The sequence below is a fragment of the Ipomoea nil genome, unplaced genomic scaffold (genome assembly GCF_001879475.1).
Source record: "Ipomoea nil cultivar Tokyo-kokei standard unplaced genomic scaffold, Asagao_1.1 scaffold1125, whole genome shotgun sequence".
NCBI lineage: Eukaryota > Viridiplantae > Streptophyta > Magnoliopsida > Solanales > Convolvulaceae > Ipomoea > Ipomoea nil.
Genome location: NW_017617553.1, coordinates 1,327,301 through 1,343,394, shown reverse-complemented (window position 1 = coordinate 1,343,394; position 16,094 = coordinate 1,327,301). Strand labels below are relative to the sequence as shown.

Sequence of the window (16,094 nt, the reverse complement as noted above, 5' to 3'; positions counted from 1 at the left end):
AAATAGAAAATGTGTGTATGTATCTCGACATCTCATATTATGTGTTTTTGTACATTATGTTACACAATTATGTATATTACGCATAAGAATTTTGTGTCTAAAATAAATTAAAATTTGTGTTAAAACATAATAAACGAAAAATTACAAAATTTATTAAGACTTAAATATAAAGCGACATCATTTTGATCTAGGGTTCACGATCTAATTTCGCGAGTGTAATGCCCGCCTTGTTAAATGAATCCTTTGCCCTTTGGGCTTTCGGCCACAATTTAACACTTGAGCACATTTTGATTTTCGAGGGTAGCACGTGCCCGGTTGGCGCCAAACTCCGTCTTCCCGCGAATTAATTAGCGCGCCAAACAAATATTTTCTCTTCGCGGCCAAATCCGTTTTTGGTATGATTATTATTACTGTGCATAAAACGCACCATATTCGCCAAACCCTCAAAACACCCATCCTCGCATTTCAGCATCAATGGCAGCTCCTTCGACATCAATGGTGCTACGAAAAAGAACCCACGCTACGAGTCCCTTTTTACTGGGCTTATTGCCCAGGAAGCGATCCAGATCAAAGGTAGAGGAAGAAGAAGAAGAGGGCGAGGATTATGGTGATGTGTGCTGTGAGAAATGCGGGTCTGGCAGCCGAGGATCCGAGCTTTTGCTCTGCGATAAATGCGATCGAGGGTTTCACCTGTTTTGCCTCCGCCCCATTCTCGCCGCCGTGCCCAAAGGCTCCTGGTTTTGCCCTTCTTGCTCCAAACTTAAAAATGTTACTGGTACGTTCTTTGCTTTCTCTAATTTACTCCATTTTCAATTTTTGTTTGAATATGCTGAGTATAAAACATGAGTATTGTACGCTGTTTAGCTTCTTGTTGCTGAATTTCCACGATTAATTATTGATTCAATTTCAAGTTGAATATTTTGATAATAATGAATTGAGCTGTTTGAGCTGGCTTCTTCACTATTTTGATTCTGTGAGCTTCGTCAGCTCATTTAGCTAAATTTGTAGGTCTATTGCAATCTATTTTGCCAAGAGATTTATGCATCTTTTTAAGGCCATGTTTGAAGGTGTTTGATATTTTTTTTTAATGACCTATTTAACACTTTTTTCTAATGAAAATGGAAAAATTGTACAAGTGCTGCTGCCTTTTACCTGTTTCCTAATCTTGTAAGTAACTTATTAAGCATTCTTCAATTTGCAGAATTTCCCCTCATCCAGACAAAGATTGTTGACTTCTTTCGAATTCGGAGGTCGTTGGATGCAACAGACAAGCTAAGTGAAGGTAAGCAGCAAAGAGCAATTGGTTCCATGCCTGTCTTCTGACTGCTATTGTTTTGTTAGTCTTTCAGTTTCAATTTAGGTTCTTTTACATTTCTTCAGGCTGCCACAAGAAGCGAAAAAGAATTAGTAGCCTGGCAACCTCGAAAAAGAAGAGAAAGTTATTGCCATTCAATCCTACCGAAGATCCTACCAGGAGACTTGAGCAAATGGCATCTCTAGCAACAGCATTAACAGCGTCGGGGGCAGAGTTCAGTAATGAGCTTACTTATATGCCAGGCATGGCACCGAGGAAGGCAAATTGTGCTGCACTTGAGCGAGAAGGGATGCAGGTATATTGAGTGTAATCTCGCGTTGTTTTGAGTGAACAAAGTGCATAACTTGATCAAGATTGGTTAATAACCTTGCTTTCTGTAACATGGAAATGCATTTGGCTAGTGTGAATTGGTCATTAATTATTTTTGGGTCTTTATGCGTTCTGTGAATAATGAAGTTAACTGATTAGTTGATTACAAAGGGCATTCTTCAAAAGTCTTAACTTTGCTAAGAGAGTAGCAATCATCAAGATGTTTTTGCCTTTAGAATGTTTTTTGCTTGTTAAGAAACCTCAAGTTCTTATGAAGGAAATGTTTGTATGTAGCTTCTTCAAAAGTCTAAGGGTGTCTATGATCTATATATAATTCAGGTAATGTCAAAAGAAGATGCCGAAACCTTAAATTTGTGCAAGAAAATGATGGAAAGAGGTGAATGGCCACCTCTTCTGGTGGTTTTTGATCCCAAAGAAGGGTGAGTGTAGTTGGAATTTGCAGCCGATTTATCAACTGCCATCTTTATTCAACATTTTGTTTTGCTAGAAATTTTAAAAAGTGTTCTCCCATATGATTATGACAGATTTACTGTGGAAGCTGATAGGTCCATTCGAGACCTAACCATAATCACCGAGTATGTTGGAGATGTTGATTACTTGAAAAATCGCGAGAACGATGATGGAGATAGCATGATGACTCTACTATACGCTGCTGATCCTTCAAAATGCCTTGTTATCTGCCCTGATAAACGCAGTAACATAGCTCGCTTCATCAATGGCATTAACAACCATACACCGTAAGTTCTTCCTTCTATAACTGTTAGCACCATTTAAGTTAACTAGTATAGTAGTGAATTAGTATGCATGTGCCTTTGGTATCAAAGTATACCACCATAAACCAGCTTGGTTGGCTTGAGTGGTCATGCACTCATCCTTTAAGAGAAGTTGGGATTTCAAAACCCCCTCTCGTATAAAAAAACCCAAAAAAGTATACCATTAGGATCAAACGCTTATCACTATGCCAAATTTATAGTTAGTAGTGGAGGCACAACATTATTTTCTTATACTACCATACATTTTCAAGGGTCAGGGTGCTGGAGCTGAACTTGGCCCTTTACCGGTCTCTGCCCAATAATCCTCAGCCATGGGTGTTGGTGCTAAACTTGGCCCTTTACCGGCCTCTGCCTAATAATCCCCTAGCCACATGGTGTTGGACTTGGCCCTTACTGACCTCCGCCCAACACCCATGATGTTTATGGTTTTTGAAGAATGCAATTAAGGGTTTTGTGTGGTGTGAAATTGAGATAAAAAGTGTTTGTAATGCAGGGGAGGGAGGAAGAAGCAGAATGTGAAATGTGTGAGATTCAATGTAAATGGAGAAAGTCGCGTGTTACTGATAGCAAGCAGAGAGATTAAAAAGGGTGAAAGGCTATATTATGATTACAATGGATATGAGAATGAATATCCAACAGAGCACTTTGTGTGACTGACCACCTCATAGGACAAAGAAGGCTGATGATTGATCTAAACAGTTTAGTGGATCATTCTTCAAGTTAAATTACCATTGAAGATTATTTCTTCATTTACAAAGAATAGAAAAAATCATCAATGTAAATCCCAATTTCCAATTTTGTCTTGTATCACTTCCCCTCTGATACTCCTGTAATTTGGTGAAAACTGAAAAGGGGTGGGGTTGTTGGGTTGTGTAGTTTTTGTTATCTTTTCAAATTTGAAAAGAATGTAAAACAGCATCATATGCTTTGTAGGAATGGTCACAACTCACAACAATTTTTTTTTTTTAAATAAAATATCTTCATTTTGTGAAAAAAATTTATATGTTTATTTCTATTAACTTAAAGAAACTTGAGAGGTTTTAGGGAAATGAGATGAGTGTATTGACGTTAGAAAATGCGATTTAAAAGTTTGAAATTTGAAAAAGATACATAAAGTTCTATAAACTTTTATTAATAACTACATACTAGTACTTATTTTATATATATATATATATATATATATATATATATATATATATATATATATATGGTATAGCATGAGCTCTCCTCCACAATGCATGGGATCGGAGGGACAATATGCATGCATGGCATGCCTTATACTAACCAAAACGCAACGGTGAGAGAAGAAGGTTGAGGAATGGTACTTGTGAGATTTAGGAATTGGGAATCGCCAAAAGTAAGGAAGGGAATCAAGGGATTAGGATATATATATATATATACTAGTATTTGCCCCGTGCGATACACGGATAAAAATTTATAAGTATTGTTGTAATGTTATGATACATAGTAGAATTAATTTTATTAAAAATGTAAGTTTAGTTATACATTGTAATATTTAAATGTTAAAAGACAATATATGACAAAAAGTGCATTCATATTGCTAACCTCATTTGCAATAATGATCTTACAAAGTTAAACGGACAGAGAAAGACCCGGACCACCTCGTGTTTTACACACAAAAAAATAATGATCTTACAAATCTATTAATATGCATTCACAGTTAGGCGGAAAAAATATTTCCCTACTTAATTTTACTTTACTAACTTTCTTTGTAAATAAATTATTAAAAAACTAATCAAAATTACAAACTATTAAAAAGTTAGTACATATTATATAATCAAAATTGATATATAATACTCGTAGAAATTAATTCATGATTACATGAATTTATAAATTTGTACGTATTTTTTTTTTTATCTTGCATCTTTGTGTTGTATAAACTCAACAATCTCTTTCATATATATATATATATATATATATATATATATATATATATATATATATATATATATATATATATATATATATATATATATATATATATATAAAGACTTATGATGATTATTAAGTTTCTAAACCTTTGATATTCCATAACTCTCAAATGCACAAAATGGAGGGAAAATTTTTTTACCTTGATTCTGCTATATTATATATATATATATATATATATATATATATATATATATATATATATAATATGAGGCCCTAAAAAATTCGGGGCCCTGTACGGTCGCACATGTTAGACATGCTTAGAACAGTCAGAACCGGCCCTGGGTAGGGGATTAGAGAGGTTGAGAATAAGATCTATGGGAGGCGCAAATTGTGAGATCGCGAGCATATGATTTCCCTGACTTTGACTACAACATAACAATCCCAGGTTGTGGGTATTAAGGGATAATATTTATATACCTTTTCTTATGTTGATTTAGTCTATGTAGTTATATTTTATCGCCTAGAATTAGTTCAGAGCTGTTACTGGCATCCCCTATTTATACCTTGTATTCTTATGTGTAATTAATAACTGAATACAAGAACTTTCCAGTGATACTTAATATGGTATCAAAGCCTAACTCTTGCTTGGTATTTTATTATGGACAAAAATTTATGTGAGAAACCCATGAAACAATCTCACACAAGTGTGACCCTTTATTATGATATCACAAACTCGATCTTGTGGCATGCATTATATATACTTGGATGGATACCTGACTGACTCTTTAGGGTATGTTGTGGATGTACGTGATTCGGGTAGTAGTGGTGGATAGGTTGATGGTTGCAGTATATTTTTCAAATAAATAATTATCCGGAGTATCGAGTTATCGATCCTCAAGGAAGCGGGGCGTATTGAGCACTAACTACTAATTTATTCTTGTGAAGCTAATCTTAACGAAAATCATGGATGGATGATTAAAAACTAAATTAAATAGCGAAGTAGCAGTTTGTGAAAATAATAAAGAGAGAATGAGATTCCCGGGATTCAAAGTGTTTAATCACCTAGTGTCAATCTAAAGAATAATATTAAATTTGGGTTTAAACAAGTGTGAGAATGCAAATAAGGGAAAGAGTTACTCCCGTAATCTCTAACCTAAGTGAATATTTACTCGCATGATATAAATACCAAACAATATAAGAACAAGCATTCATATTAAATTCATAACTACTACCATCTTCCGATGTGCAATAATCAAGAATTAATTCCTTAAATAATATGTCATCTCCCAATGTGCAAAAGTTAAGTGCAATTGTGTGTGCCTAAATTATGCCTAATTAACTCCCGTTATGACATAAAAATAGCTATGGAACAAGTAATCATAGTCACTAATTACAAGCATCAACATAATAGAACACAATTGCAACACAAGTTATAAAACGCAAATATAAATATTATAGAAATATGAGAACTAGGCAAATAGGTTCATAAACACTTTTACCCAAGAATCTCTAAGAAAGCTTAGCTACGCATGGTGGCATGGCTAATATAGAATCCATAATAATAAAGAGTTTACAAGAATTCAAAGAAAGTAAAAGAATGAACCAAGAGATTCTCCCAAATCCTCATAGCTTTTCTTCTTGCTTCCCAAGATAACTTGTAGCTCTTGATCTCTCTTTCTTGTCTAAAAAACAGAGCATCTGAGTCCTTAGGGTTGAGGGAAGATGAACTTTTTATAGTTGAAGCTCAATAGGAATAGATTAGGAATTTTTCGCGCAACTTTCTAAAATTTGTCCAGAATTTTCGATGTGTCGAGTTTTCGATCACCATAATCTTCGCGCAACATTATGGAATTTCTCGACGCGTCGAGTTTTTTGCTTCATCATAGTTCTTAGCCCTTCGAGTCTTCTTTCTATTAGGACTATTAGGACTCTATTATCCATATTAGACTAGGACTATATTATTCGTGTTAGACTAGGATTCTATCTAGTATCTCTATATATTCGCTCCCTGTACTCTCAGACATTATTATTGAATACAATACAATTATATTCTCATCTGGTATCAGTTAGCTAGGGTTTTCTTTTCCAACATCCATGTTCCTCACTTCGTAGCAGTAGCTGATGGCATCAAACCAAGATACATCGTATCAGAAGCGGTTCGGTCAACGACGTGACGTTGATGATCCGTGTCAAATTTGTAATGGTTTCAGCCACATGGGAGCCAATTGTGTTTGGCGTTATGATGATCCGTGTCAAATTTGTGACCGTTTTGGTCACACGGGAGCCAATTGTTTTTGGCGCTATGATGATCCGTGTCAAATTTGTGACCGTTTGGTCACACGGGAGCCAACTGTTTTCGGCGTTATTCAGGGGCTCCGGGTTTTCAGGTTAATGTGGCTGTCTCTGGTGATAATGGTGATTCCAACGGTCCTCATCAGTGGTTCCCTGACACTGGTGCTACAAATCATGCAACGCCTGATTCTTCTTTGATGACTTCTGCGACAAGTTATGATGGCCCGGAGACTCTGCGAGTCGGCAATGGTACAGATTTGCCTATTGTTAATGTTGGTTCTTCTTCTTTAGCCACTGATTCTATGTCTTTTAAGTTACATGATGTTTTGCATGTCCCTGGTCTCTCTTCTTCTCTATTATCTGTCCAGCGTTTTGCAAAGGACAATAATGTTTTCTTTGAGTTCCACCCTCTTTGTTTCTATGTGAAAGACATTTTGACCAAGAAGGTTCTTTTTAAGGGACATGCGTCTGGGGGTCTCTACACATGGCCTGCGTCTTCTGCTTCCCCTGCTGCATTTGTTGCTGCACGGTCCTCTTACGTTTGGCACATGCGGTTGGGGTATCCTCATTTTCGAGTCTTACGTAAAATTTTAGCGTCTTCGTCTGTTGGTACATTTAATTCTAGTGATCTTCCCAATGTCTGTTCCTCTTGTCAATTAGGAAAATCTTCTCGTTTTCCTTTGTCTCGTGTCGAAACTACTAGTACACATCCTTTGGAATTAATTTATTAAGATATTTGGGGCCCTGCGCCATTACTTTCTGCGCCTCGCTTTAAATATTTTGTGTTGTTTGTGGATGATTACACTCGTTATATGTGGTATTATCCCATGCGTGCTAAATCTGATTTGTATGCTATATTTGATAAGTTTCGGTCACTAGTTGAACGTTCCTTTTCTCGCAAGATTATTTCTTTTCAATCTGATTTAGGGGGAGAATATAAAAAGCTTTGTTCCACTTTTGTGTCTTTAGGTATTCGTCACAGGCAATCATGTGCGTATACTCATGAACAAAATGACAGGGTAGAACGTAAGCATATGCATGTTGTTGAAACGGGACTAGCATTAATGGCTCAATCCTCTGTTCCGTCTCGTTTTTGGGATTATGCTTTTGAAACTGTGATTTATCTAATCAATAAAATGTTCACTCCTGTCTTATCTGATAAATCTCCTCATTATCTTTTGCATCGGTCTCCTCCATCTTATTCATATCTGCGTGTTTTTGGGTGTTTATGCTTTCCAAATCTGCATCCCTATAATCGCAACAAACTACAGTTTCGGTCATCCCCTTGTGTCTTTCTAGGATATCCTCCATCTTTTCGTGGCTATCGTTGTTTAGACACTAACACTAACAAGGTTTTTATCTGTCGCCATGTGCGATTCGATGAGGCTGTCTTTCCTTTTGTTGCTTCTGTGGATTCGCAGGTTCCAAAACCACGCCCGGAGCCGTGGGGTGTTGCACCAATTGTTTCTGGTGGTGATCCGACTATTGTCACGGCTCGTGACCCTCCTGCCGCGCCTATAGCCGCTTCTGACCACCACCGCCAGCAGCCTGCTACTGCCGAGCCCGTGACCGAGTCCGAGCGGACAGTCACAGACCAGCCAGCTCCTCGGCCAAGAGGCCGGCCTCGTGGTCGGTCTCGTCACGCGCCCTCACTCGTTCGCTCTCATGGAATGAATACGAGAAGTTCGGGACCACATGATCATGTTGCTTTATCTGCTGCTGCTGTTACTCCTGAACCTACATGTTTTACTCAAGCGGTTAAATTTCCTGAATAGCGGGATGCAATGGATTTGGAATTTAATGCCTTGGTGCACAACAATACATGGAGGCTTGTTCCCTTTAAATCAGGTATGAATGTAGTTGGATGTAATTGGGTGTTTAGAACCAAGAGAAAGGCTGATGGTTCGATTGAGCGTTACAAGGCTCGGTTAGTTGCCAAGGGATTCAATCAAATTGCCGACGAGGATTTCTTTGAGACCTTTAGTCCCGTTGTTAAACCGACTACGGTACGCCTTCTTTTATCCTTAGCTATTTCTCGTTGACGGACTATTGGACAGTTGAACATACACAATGCTTTTCTAAATGGCAATCTCGCTGAGACGATTTATATGCGCCAGCCCCCTGGTTATGAAGACAAAACGATGCCCGGGCACGTTTGTCTCCTTCAACGTTCTTTATATGGGCTTAAGCAAGCTCCCCGTGCTTGGTTCACTCGTTTGCATGATTTTCTGGTTTCTCACCTTCCAAGACGGATGTCTCTCTATTTATATATTCACATGGCAATACTCGTTTATATTTTCTAGTTTATGTGGATGATATTTTGGTTATGGGATCTGATCCGGCTCATGTGACTGCTCTTATTGACAAGTTGGCTCTTGAGTTTAAAGTTTGAGACCATTCCGTTGTCTGATGGCATGCTTCTGTCTCAACAACGGTACATGAAGGATATTCTAAAACGAGTAGGTATGGTTGATTGCAAGCCCGTGGCTACTCCGGTTTCAACCACGAAGGCCGAGACTGATGCCGTGGTACCATACGCTGATCCCACTCAGTATCGCAACTTTGCAGGTGCTCTGCAATATCTTACGGTAACTCGGCCCGATCTTTCCTATGCAGTCAATCGTTTGTGTTAACACATGCACTCTCCCTCTACTGCGGATTGGGCGGCTCTCAAGAGGGTGTTACAGTATGTAAATGGGACACTACATCTTGGTCTTAAGATTACGTCTTCTCCTTCTCTAGATATTCATGCATATTCTGATTCAGATTGGGCTGGCAATCCTGATGATCGCAAATCTACTAGTGGTTTTGCTGTATTTTTGGGGACCAATCTTGTCTCATGGGTTTGTCGAAAACAACGTACTGTGGCTCGTTCATCAACTGAGGCTGAATACAAAGGACTGGCTGATGTCTCTGCAGAGGTTACTTGGCTCGTCTCTCTAATGAAGGAAATCGGGTTTGCGCCACCTTCTGTGCCCAAACTCTGGTGTGACAATCTGGGAGCTACTTATCTGTGTGCTAATCCGGTGTTTCATGCTCGCACCAAGCACATTGAGATCGACTACCACTTTGTTAGTGATAAAGTCGCGAAGAAGGAATTACAAGTCAATTTTATTTCTACCAAAGATCAGATAGCGGATATTTTTACTAAGTCTCTTTCGTCTGTACGTTTTAATTTAATCCGTTGCAAGCTCAATGTTTTGGCTGACCAACCTTGTGCTTGAGGGGGAGTATTAGGACTATTAGGACTCTATTATCAATATTAGACTAGGACTATATTATTCGTGTTAGTCTAGGATTCTATCTAGTATCTCTATATATTCGCTCTCTGTACTCTCATACATTATTATTGAATACAATACAATTATATTCGCATCCTTTCCAATAGCGCAAGAATCACTTTAATCGGATATTCCTAGAGTGAGATATGATCAAAATACTAAGTTGTCGCCATTCTGTGCGAGAATTACAACTCTTTGGTCTTTCGCTCCACATTTTCCTTGTTTTGTTCTTGTGATCAAATCCATTGAATGTACCACTCTTTGGATCTCTTTGAAACATTTTGTCCACCTCCTTAGCTTTACATTGACTCCCATTGACTCAAGATTCACTCAAAATGCCCTGAATGGCATACAATTGTTTTCAAATCAACAATTTATGCACCTAAGGATATAAACAAATGAATTAAGACACATTTTGCATAAAATCAAAGTATATTTCACTCAAAATAGGTCTATATATGGGGTAGAACCAGGGACATAAACACAATTATAAGCTGACTATGTATACCCATTTTTTGTTTGTTTGTTTTTGGCAATAACTCACCCTTTCTCAGCTGTTTCTATCAAGGGAAAATGACATTTTTTTCCCTTGAGTTATATGCTTATAGCATTTTTCTCCTTTGAGTTATTCATGTACCCACATTTGCTCCCTCAGTTTTGTTAAAAGTGACGATTTTTCCCCTTTTTATGTTAGATGGACATTTTTACCCTTAAAAATAAATATTTCATCTATTTTTCCTTTCCAACAAATTATTGCTTGTATGTATGGATGACCACAGTTCGTTTCGAACTTAACCGGACACTGTAGCAACCGAATCAAAACAGTAGGGACGATTCTGGTTACAATTCAGATCCAGAAAAAATAAAATAAAATAATATAATTTTTGACTTTAGACTATTTTAAAAACAAGAAATTGAATTTACAAAAATAAATAAATAAATTTCAGTTTGAATCGTCAGTTCAAAATTTATTTATTTATTTAAAATAGTCTAAATTCTACCATTATCGCGATATGATATTTTACTACACTCAAAAATTAAATCTGGGACGGATTAGGCGCGGCTCGGAAGATTATGAGATGCTGCTCGGAAAGTTATGAGGCGCGGGTCTAAAGATTATAAGGCGTGGGTCTGAAGATGATGAGGCGCTGGTTGGTGGTTCATGAGGCGCAGGTTGTTAGTTCGCAAGACACAGCTTGGAATATCTACTCTCCTTCGCTGAAGGCTTCTCACAGGTCGGAGAGTGGGGGGACTGATGATGGACATATTGGAAAATGGGGCAACCCGACCCAAAGGATGGAGCATTGAAGACTCGGGGCCCCAGGTTCAGGCCCCGCGCTTGACCCAGATCACTCAAGCGACCTCTCTGATGAGCCCTCGAGGGAACCCTCGGATGAACCCTCATATGAGCCTTCGAATGAGCTCTTGGATGAGCCCTTGGATGAGCTCTCGGATGAGCCCTTGGCCGATCCCCCAGCCGACCTACCCGGGTGCGGTCAGAGGCGGTTGTAACCGTCCCCTCCTCTTTAGGGGGGGGGGGGGAAGGGTAGTTACGGGTCTCCTTTGTATAAAAGACATTCCTTTTGTCCCTTTTGGGCATCACTTTCCATCTTGTCCTAATCTACTACTTGTAATTGCATTATACCTGTTGTAATCAACTTACCAACTTACTATTAATACAATATTGTCTCCGTGACACACATTTATCTCGTTAATTTGCCATTACCTTGTTCATTTACTATTTCCTTTATTAATTGGGTTTAATAATTCGAACCACCCGGGTTATTTAAATCCATCAAATAGAACATGTTTTGTATTATAGGGAAATTGAATATCATTATGTAATGATCTTAAACATGATTTGTCTAGGCTAGATAATGACTATATATTTATACAAGAAAGAAACCCAACCAATCTAGCTAGAAATGTAGTAGGCCATGAGACTAAATCAAAGTCCACATGGTGGCCACGAGACTAAGTCAAGGCCCACCGTTCCAGGACCAAAGGCGGGCTCCGAGTCTTGGACCCTTATTGGGCCCCTCAAATTACCTTCTTGGGTCTTTGGCTATGCACTCTTGGACCATGGGTCCCCATTATTGGGCTGTTTCCAATATCTCCATCAGCTACCCATGTAGATATCGAGAGCCCTTATATCATCCATTCCTTAGATGGCACGGGCACTACACTTGTTGTCAACCTTCTCACATGCATCGACAACTATAATCCGTGGTCCCTTGCATTTACGTTGGCCTAAAAGGTATAAACAAGTTTTGTTTCTTTAATGACACTCTTCATATGCTACTTGCAACTAACAATTGTTCTTTGTTCTCAATTTTTCTTTACGAGTCGTCGAGTCTACAATGTTGTTGTCGAACGTCAGACGTATGTGAATAAATCGATTCAGTTTGGACTTATTTTAAATTGAGAAATTTAAAATATGCATTGTTGAATTGTTGTTAAGATTTTTAAATTGAAATTATTAGTGAAAATAAAGATATAATTATATGTGCAAGAGAACTATGGAATGTTCTTGGTTCCCAAACTAAACCGAATCAAAACTGAGCCTTAACCGAATTCTTTCAAACCGAGCCGAACTAAATTTCAAAATCGAATGGCTTAATTTTTTTTTTCAAAAAAGAAAAACCCGAGCTGAACCAGGAGAAAAAAAAAAAAAAAAAAAAAAAAAAAAACAAACAAACAAACAAACAAACCAAAAACCGAAATGTACTTCTACCCACTTTTAAGAATTAAAAAAAATATACATGTCATTATAAGTTTGTAATATATATAGTCTTACAAAATTTATAAAAGTATGAAGAGATTCTATAAAAGTTATTTAAATCATATTCTAAAAACATAATAAGTTTCAATCCAACTTATACCCCTGATTTATGTTTAGTTTTTTCTGTTAATTTTTTTTGTACCTTATGCTATAAAAGTTGTACTACATAATATTTTGGACAAAAATATCCATGCAGTTATAACTTTTGTTATTTTTCCACATTATTATTACCATGTACATGCATACACAATATTTTTTCTTACATTCTTCAATGGTAAGTTTGAATTCATTTAGGTTTTAATTAAAATGTTACCATAGTTATATATATATATATATATATATATTGTTGAAAGGTTACCATAGTTATATTTAGTAATTTATCATTTCTATAATTCTTACCTCAATCTATACTCTATACTATATATAATAACAAAATCCTGCAATTTTAACTTCCCGCCCAATTCCTAAAAAATCTCTCTTCCTAATAAAATATATTGATTTCTACTTTCTCATTCGTACAATAATTCTGTGTTAAAATTCTATTCTAATATTATAAAATAGTGTAATACAATTCCTATTCTAATAAATCAATCTATACTATCTATATAATAACAAAATCCTGAAATTTTAACTTCTCGCCCAATTCCTAAAAAATATCTCTTCGTAATAAAATATATTGATTTCTACTTTCCCATTCGTACAATAATTCTGCGTTAAAATTCTATTCTAATATTATAAAATAGTGTAATACAATTCTTATTGTAATCAATCAATCTATACTATATAAAATAACAAAATCCTTAAATGTTAACTTCCCGCCCAATTCCTCCTTAAATGTTAACTTCCCGCCCAATTCCTAAAAAATCTCTCTTCCTAATAAAATATATTGATTTCTACTTTTCCATTCGTACAATAATTCTGCATTAAAATTCTATTCTAATATTATAAAATAGTGTAATACAATTCCTATTCTAATCAATCAATCTATACTTTTATACTATATATAATAACAAAATCCTGAAATTTTAACTTCCCGCACAATTCCTTAAAAATCTCTCTTCCTAATAAAATATATTGATTTCTACTTTCCAATTCGTACAATAATTCTGCATTAAAATTCTATTCTAATATTATAAAATAGTGTAATCCAATTCCTATTCTAATCAATCAATCTATACTATATATAATAACAAAATCCTCAAATGTTAACTTTCCGCTCAATTCCTAAAAAATCTCTCTTCGTAATAAAATATATTGATTTCTACTTTCCCATTCGTACAATAATATATCAATTTCTACTTTCCCATTCGTACAATAATTCTGCGTTAAAATTCTATTCTAATATTATAAAATAGTGTAATACAATTCCTATTGTAATCAATCAATCTATCTATACTCTATACTATATATAATAACAAAATCCTAAAATTTTAACTTCCTGCCCAATTCCTAAAAAATCTCTCTTCCTAATAAAATATATTGATTTCTACTTTCCCATTCGTACAATAATTCTGCGTTAAAATTCTATTCTAATATTAAAAAATTGTCCCGTGCATTATTTAATAATCTTTCTTTATAATTGGTCAAATTATTTAATTATGTTAAATTAGGGAATAATTAATGATTGTAATAGAAATCGTAGAAGAATATAGAATTGAAGAATATGTAATTATTGTTATATTATTATTGTGACTCACGGAATACAATACAAGAATATTTAATTATGATTATATTATTAATGTGTGCCTCACGGTCATTATATACTAACAAAACTTGAAAAGAAACTAATAATAATAATAATAATAATAATAATAATAATAATAACAATAATAATAATAATAATAATAATATAATAATAATAATAATATAATAATAATAATAATAATAATAATAATAATAATAATAATAATAATAATATAAGTGGTAATAATAATATCTAAAAGTAATTAAGTGTTAATAATAATAGTAAGAATATTAACTTAAGAATTATAACATAGAATAAATTGTGATAATTAATAACTATAGTCTAGGATTAAATTTGAAATTGTCAAGGAAAGATAATCGACCTCTGGTGACATTAACTCTTAAATAATTATATATCAATTTAAATAGTCTTAATATATTACAATAATTTCATTCTGTGCATCGCACATGTGAAAATACTAGTTATATATTAATCTAATATAGTGATGGTTAATACGGGTAAACCATATATAAGCAAAATCTAATATAGAAAATATTCATTACTAACCATATATAACTTAGGAAATAACTAAACTTATTGAAACTTAATTATTTATAATTTCACCTTTAGTATAAATATATAATTTTAATATCCGAAATTAATAAGATTTTTCTTAATGTGGATCTATATATTTTAAATAATTTTGATTTAATAATATTATACATTAATTATAAAAAATAATACCTAATATATATATATATATATATATATATATATATATATATATATAATCTTCCTATTTCATTTTTCTGTTCAAACTTTTGTAGTCAATTAATTAAATATTCTATTGGTAATACCGTGTAAAAAAATATTAATTAGGTAATAATATAATAGCATAATTGGTAATAATATGTATGGTATTTTATAATATAATTGGTAATATAATTAATTGGTAATAAACATATTCAATAAACTGCACGAATAAGCATATAGATTTTATATTTAAAATTTTGGTGAGAAGATTATTACCTTACGCAAAGAGCAGATGCGCCTCAGGGGGTGTACAGATTTGGTGTCCCTAGCCGAATTTCGGAGATTGGACGAGTGCCTAACTCGTATTGAGTTACAGGAGGGTGCATACTGGAGGCAGAGGGCCAAACAGCACTGGCTCAAGGATGCGGACGCAAACACCAAATTTTACCACAGGTATGCTTCTCACCGAAAGAAAAAGAATACCATTACTAAAATTATGAATGATAATGGGGATTGGATAGAGGGAGAGGCCATGAGAGATGTCATTTTGAAGTATTACCGTGATATTTTTAGCTCGAGTTCACCTACTGTTAATGATGATTTCTTTGAGAGTATACAACCCCGTGTGACTGCCGCGCAGAATGAGAGGCTGGTTCGGCCTTTTGAGGAGAATGAAATAAAAGCGGCCTTATTTTCAATGTATCCGGATAAGGCACCAGGACCGGATGGGATGAACCCCAGATTCTACCAACATTTTTAGGATGTGGTAGGTTCTGATGTTTCTACGTTTATTGTGAATTGCCTGAATAATTGCTCTTTACCGGATGGATTGAATGAGACGAATATTATTTTGATCCCGAAAAAGAAAACCCCGGAAATGGTTTCTGATTATAGGCCAATAGCTCTGAGTAATGTTGTTTACAGGGTTATGGCAAAAGTGATTACAGCTATAATGAAACCGCGGATGGAGAATGTTATATATGAATCCCAG

The 16,094-nt window shown here is 35.1% G+C and overlaps 1 protein-coding gene across 1 annotated transcript; it reads left to right on the top strand.

Moving 5' to 3' along the window:
* Positions 1–399: 399 nt before the first annotated feature.
* On the top strand, positions 400–3,383 carry LOC109183447 (histone-lysine N-methyltransferase ATXR6-like). The gene is made up of 6 exons (XM_019333540.1): positions 400–775; positions 1,202–1,282; positions 1,381–1,610; positions 1,964–2,064; positions 2,170–2,382; positions 2,912–3,383. Exons 1-6 carry the CDS (start codon positions 475–477, stop codon positions 3,069–3,071), a joined length of 1,086 nt encoding a protein of 361 aa, XP_019189085.1. The 5' UTR covers positions 400–474; the 3' UTR covers positions 3,072–3,383.
* The last annotated feature ends 12,711 nt before the right edge of the window (positions 3,384–16,094 follow it).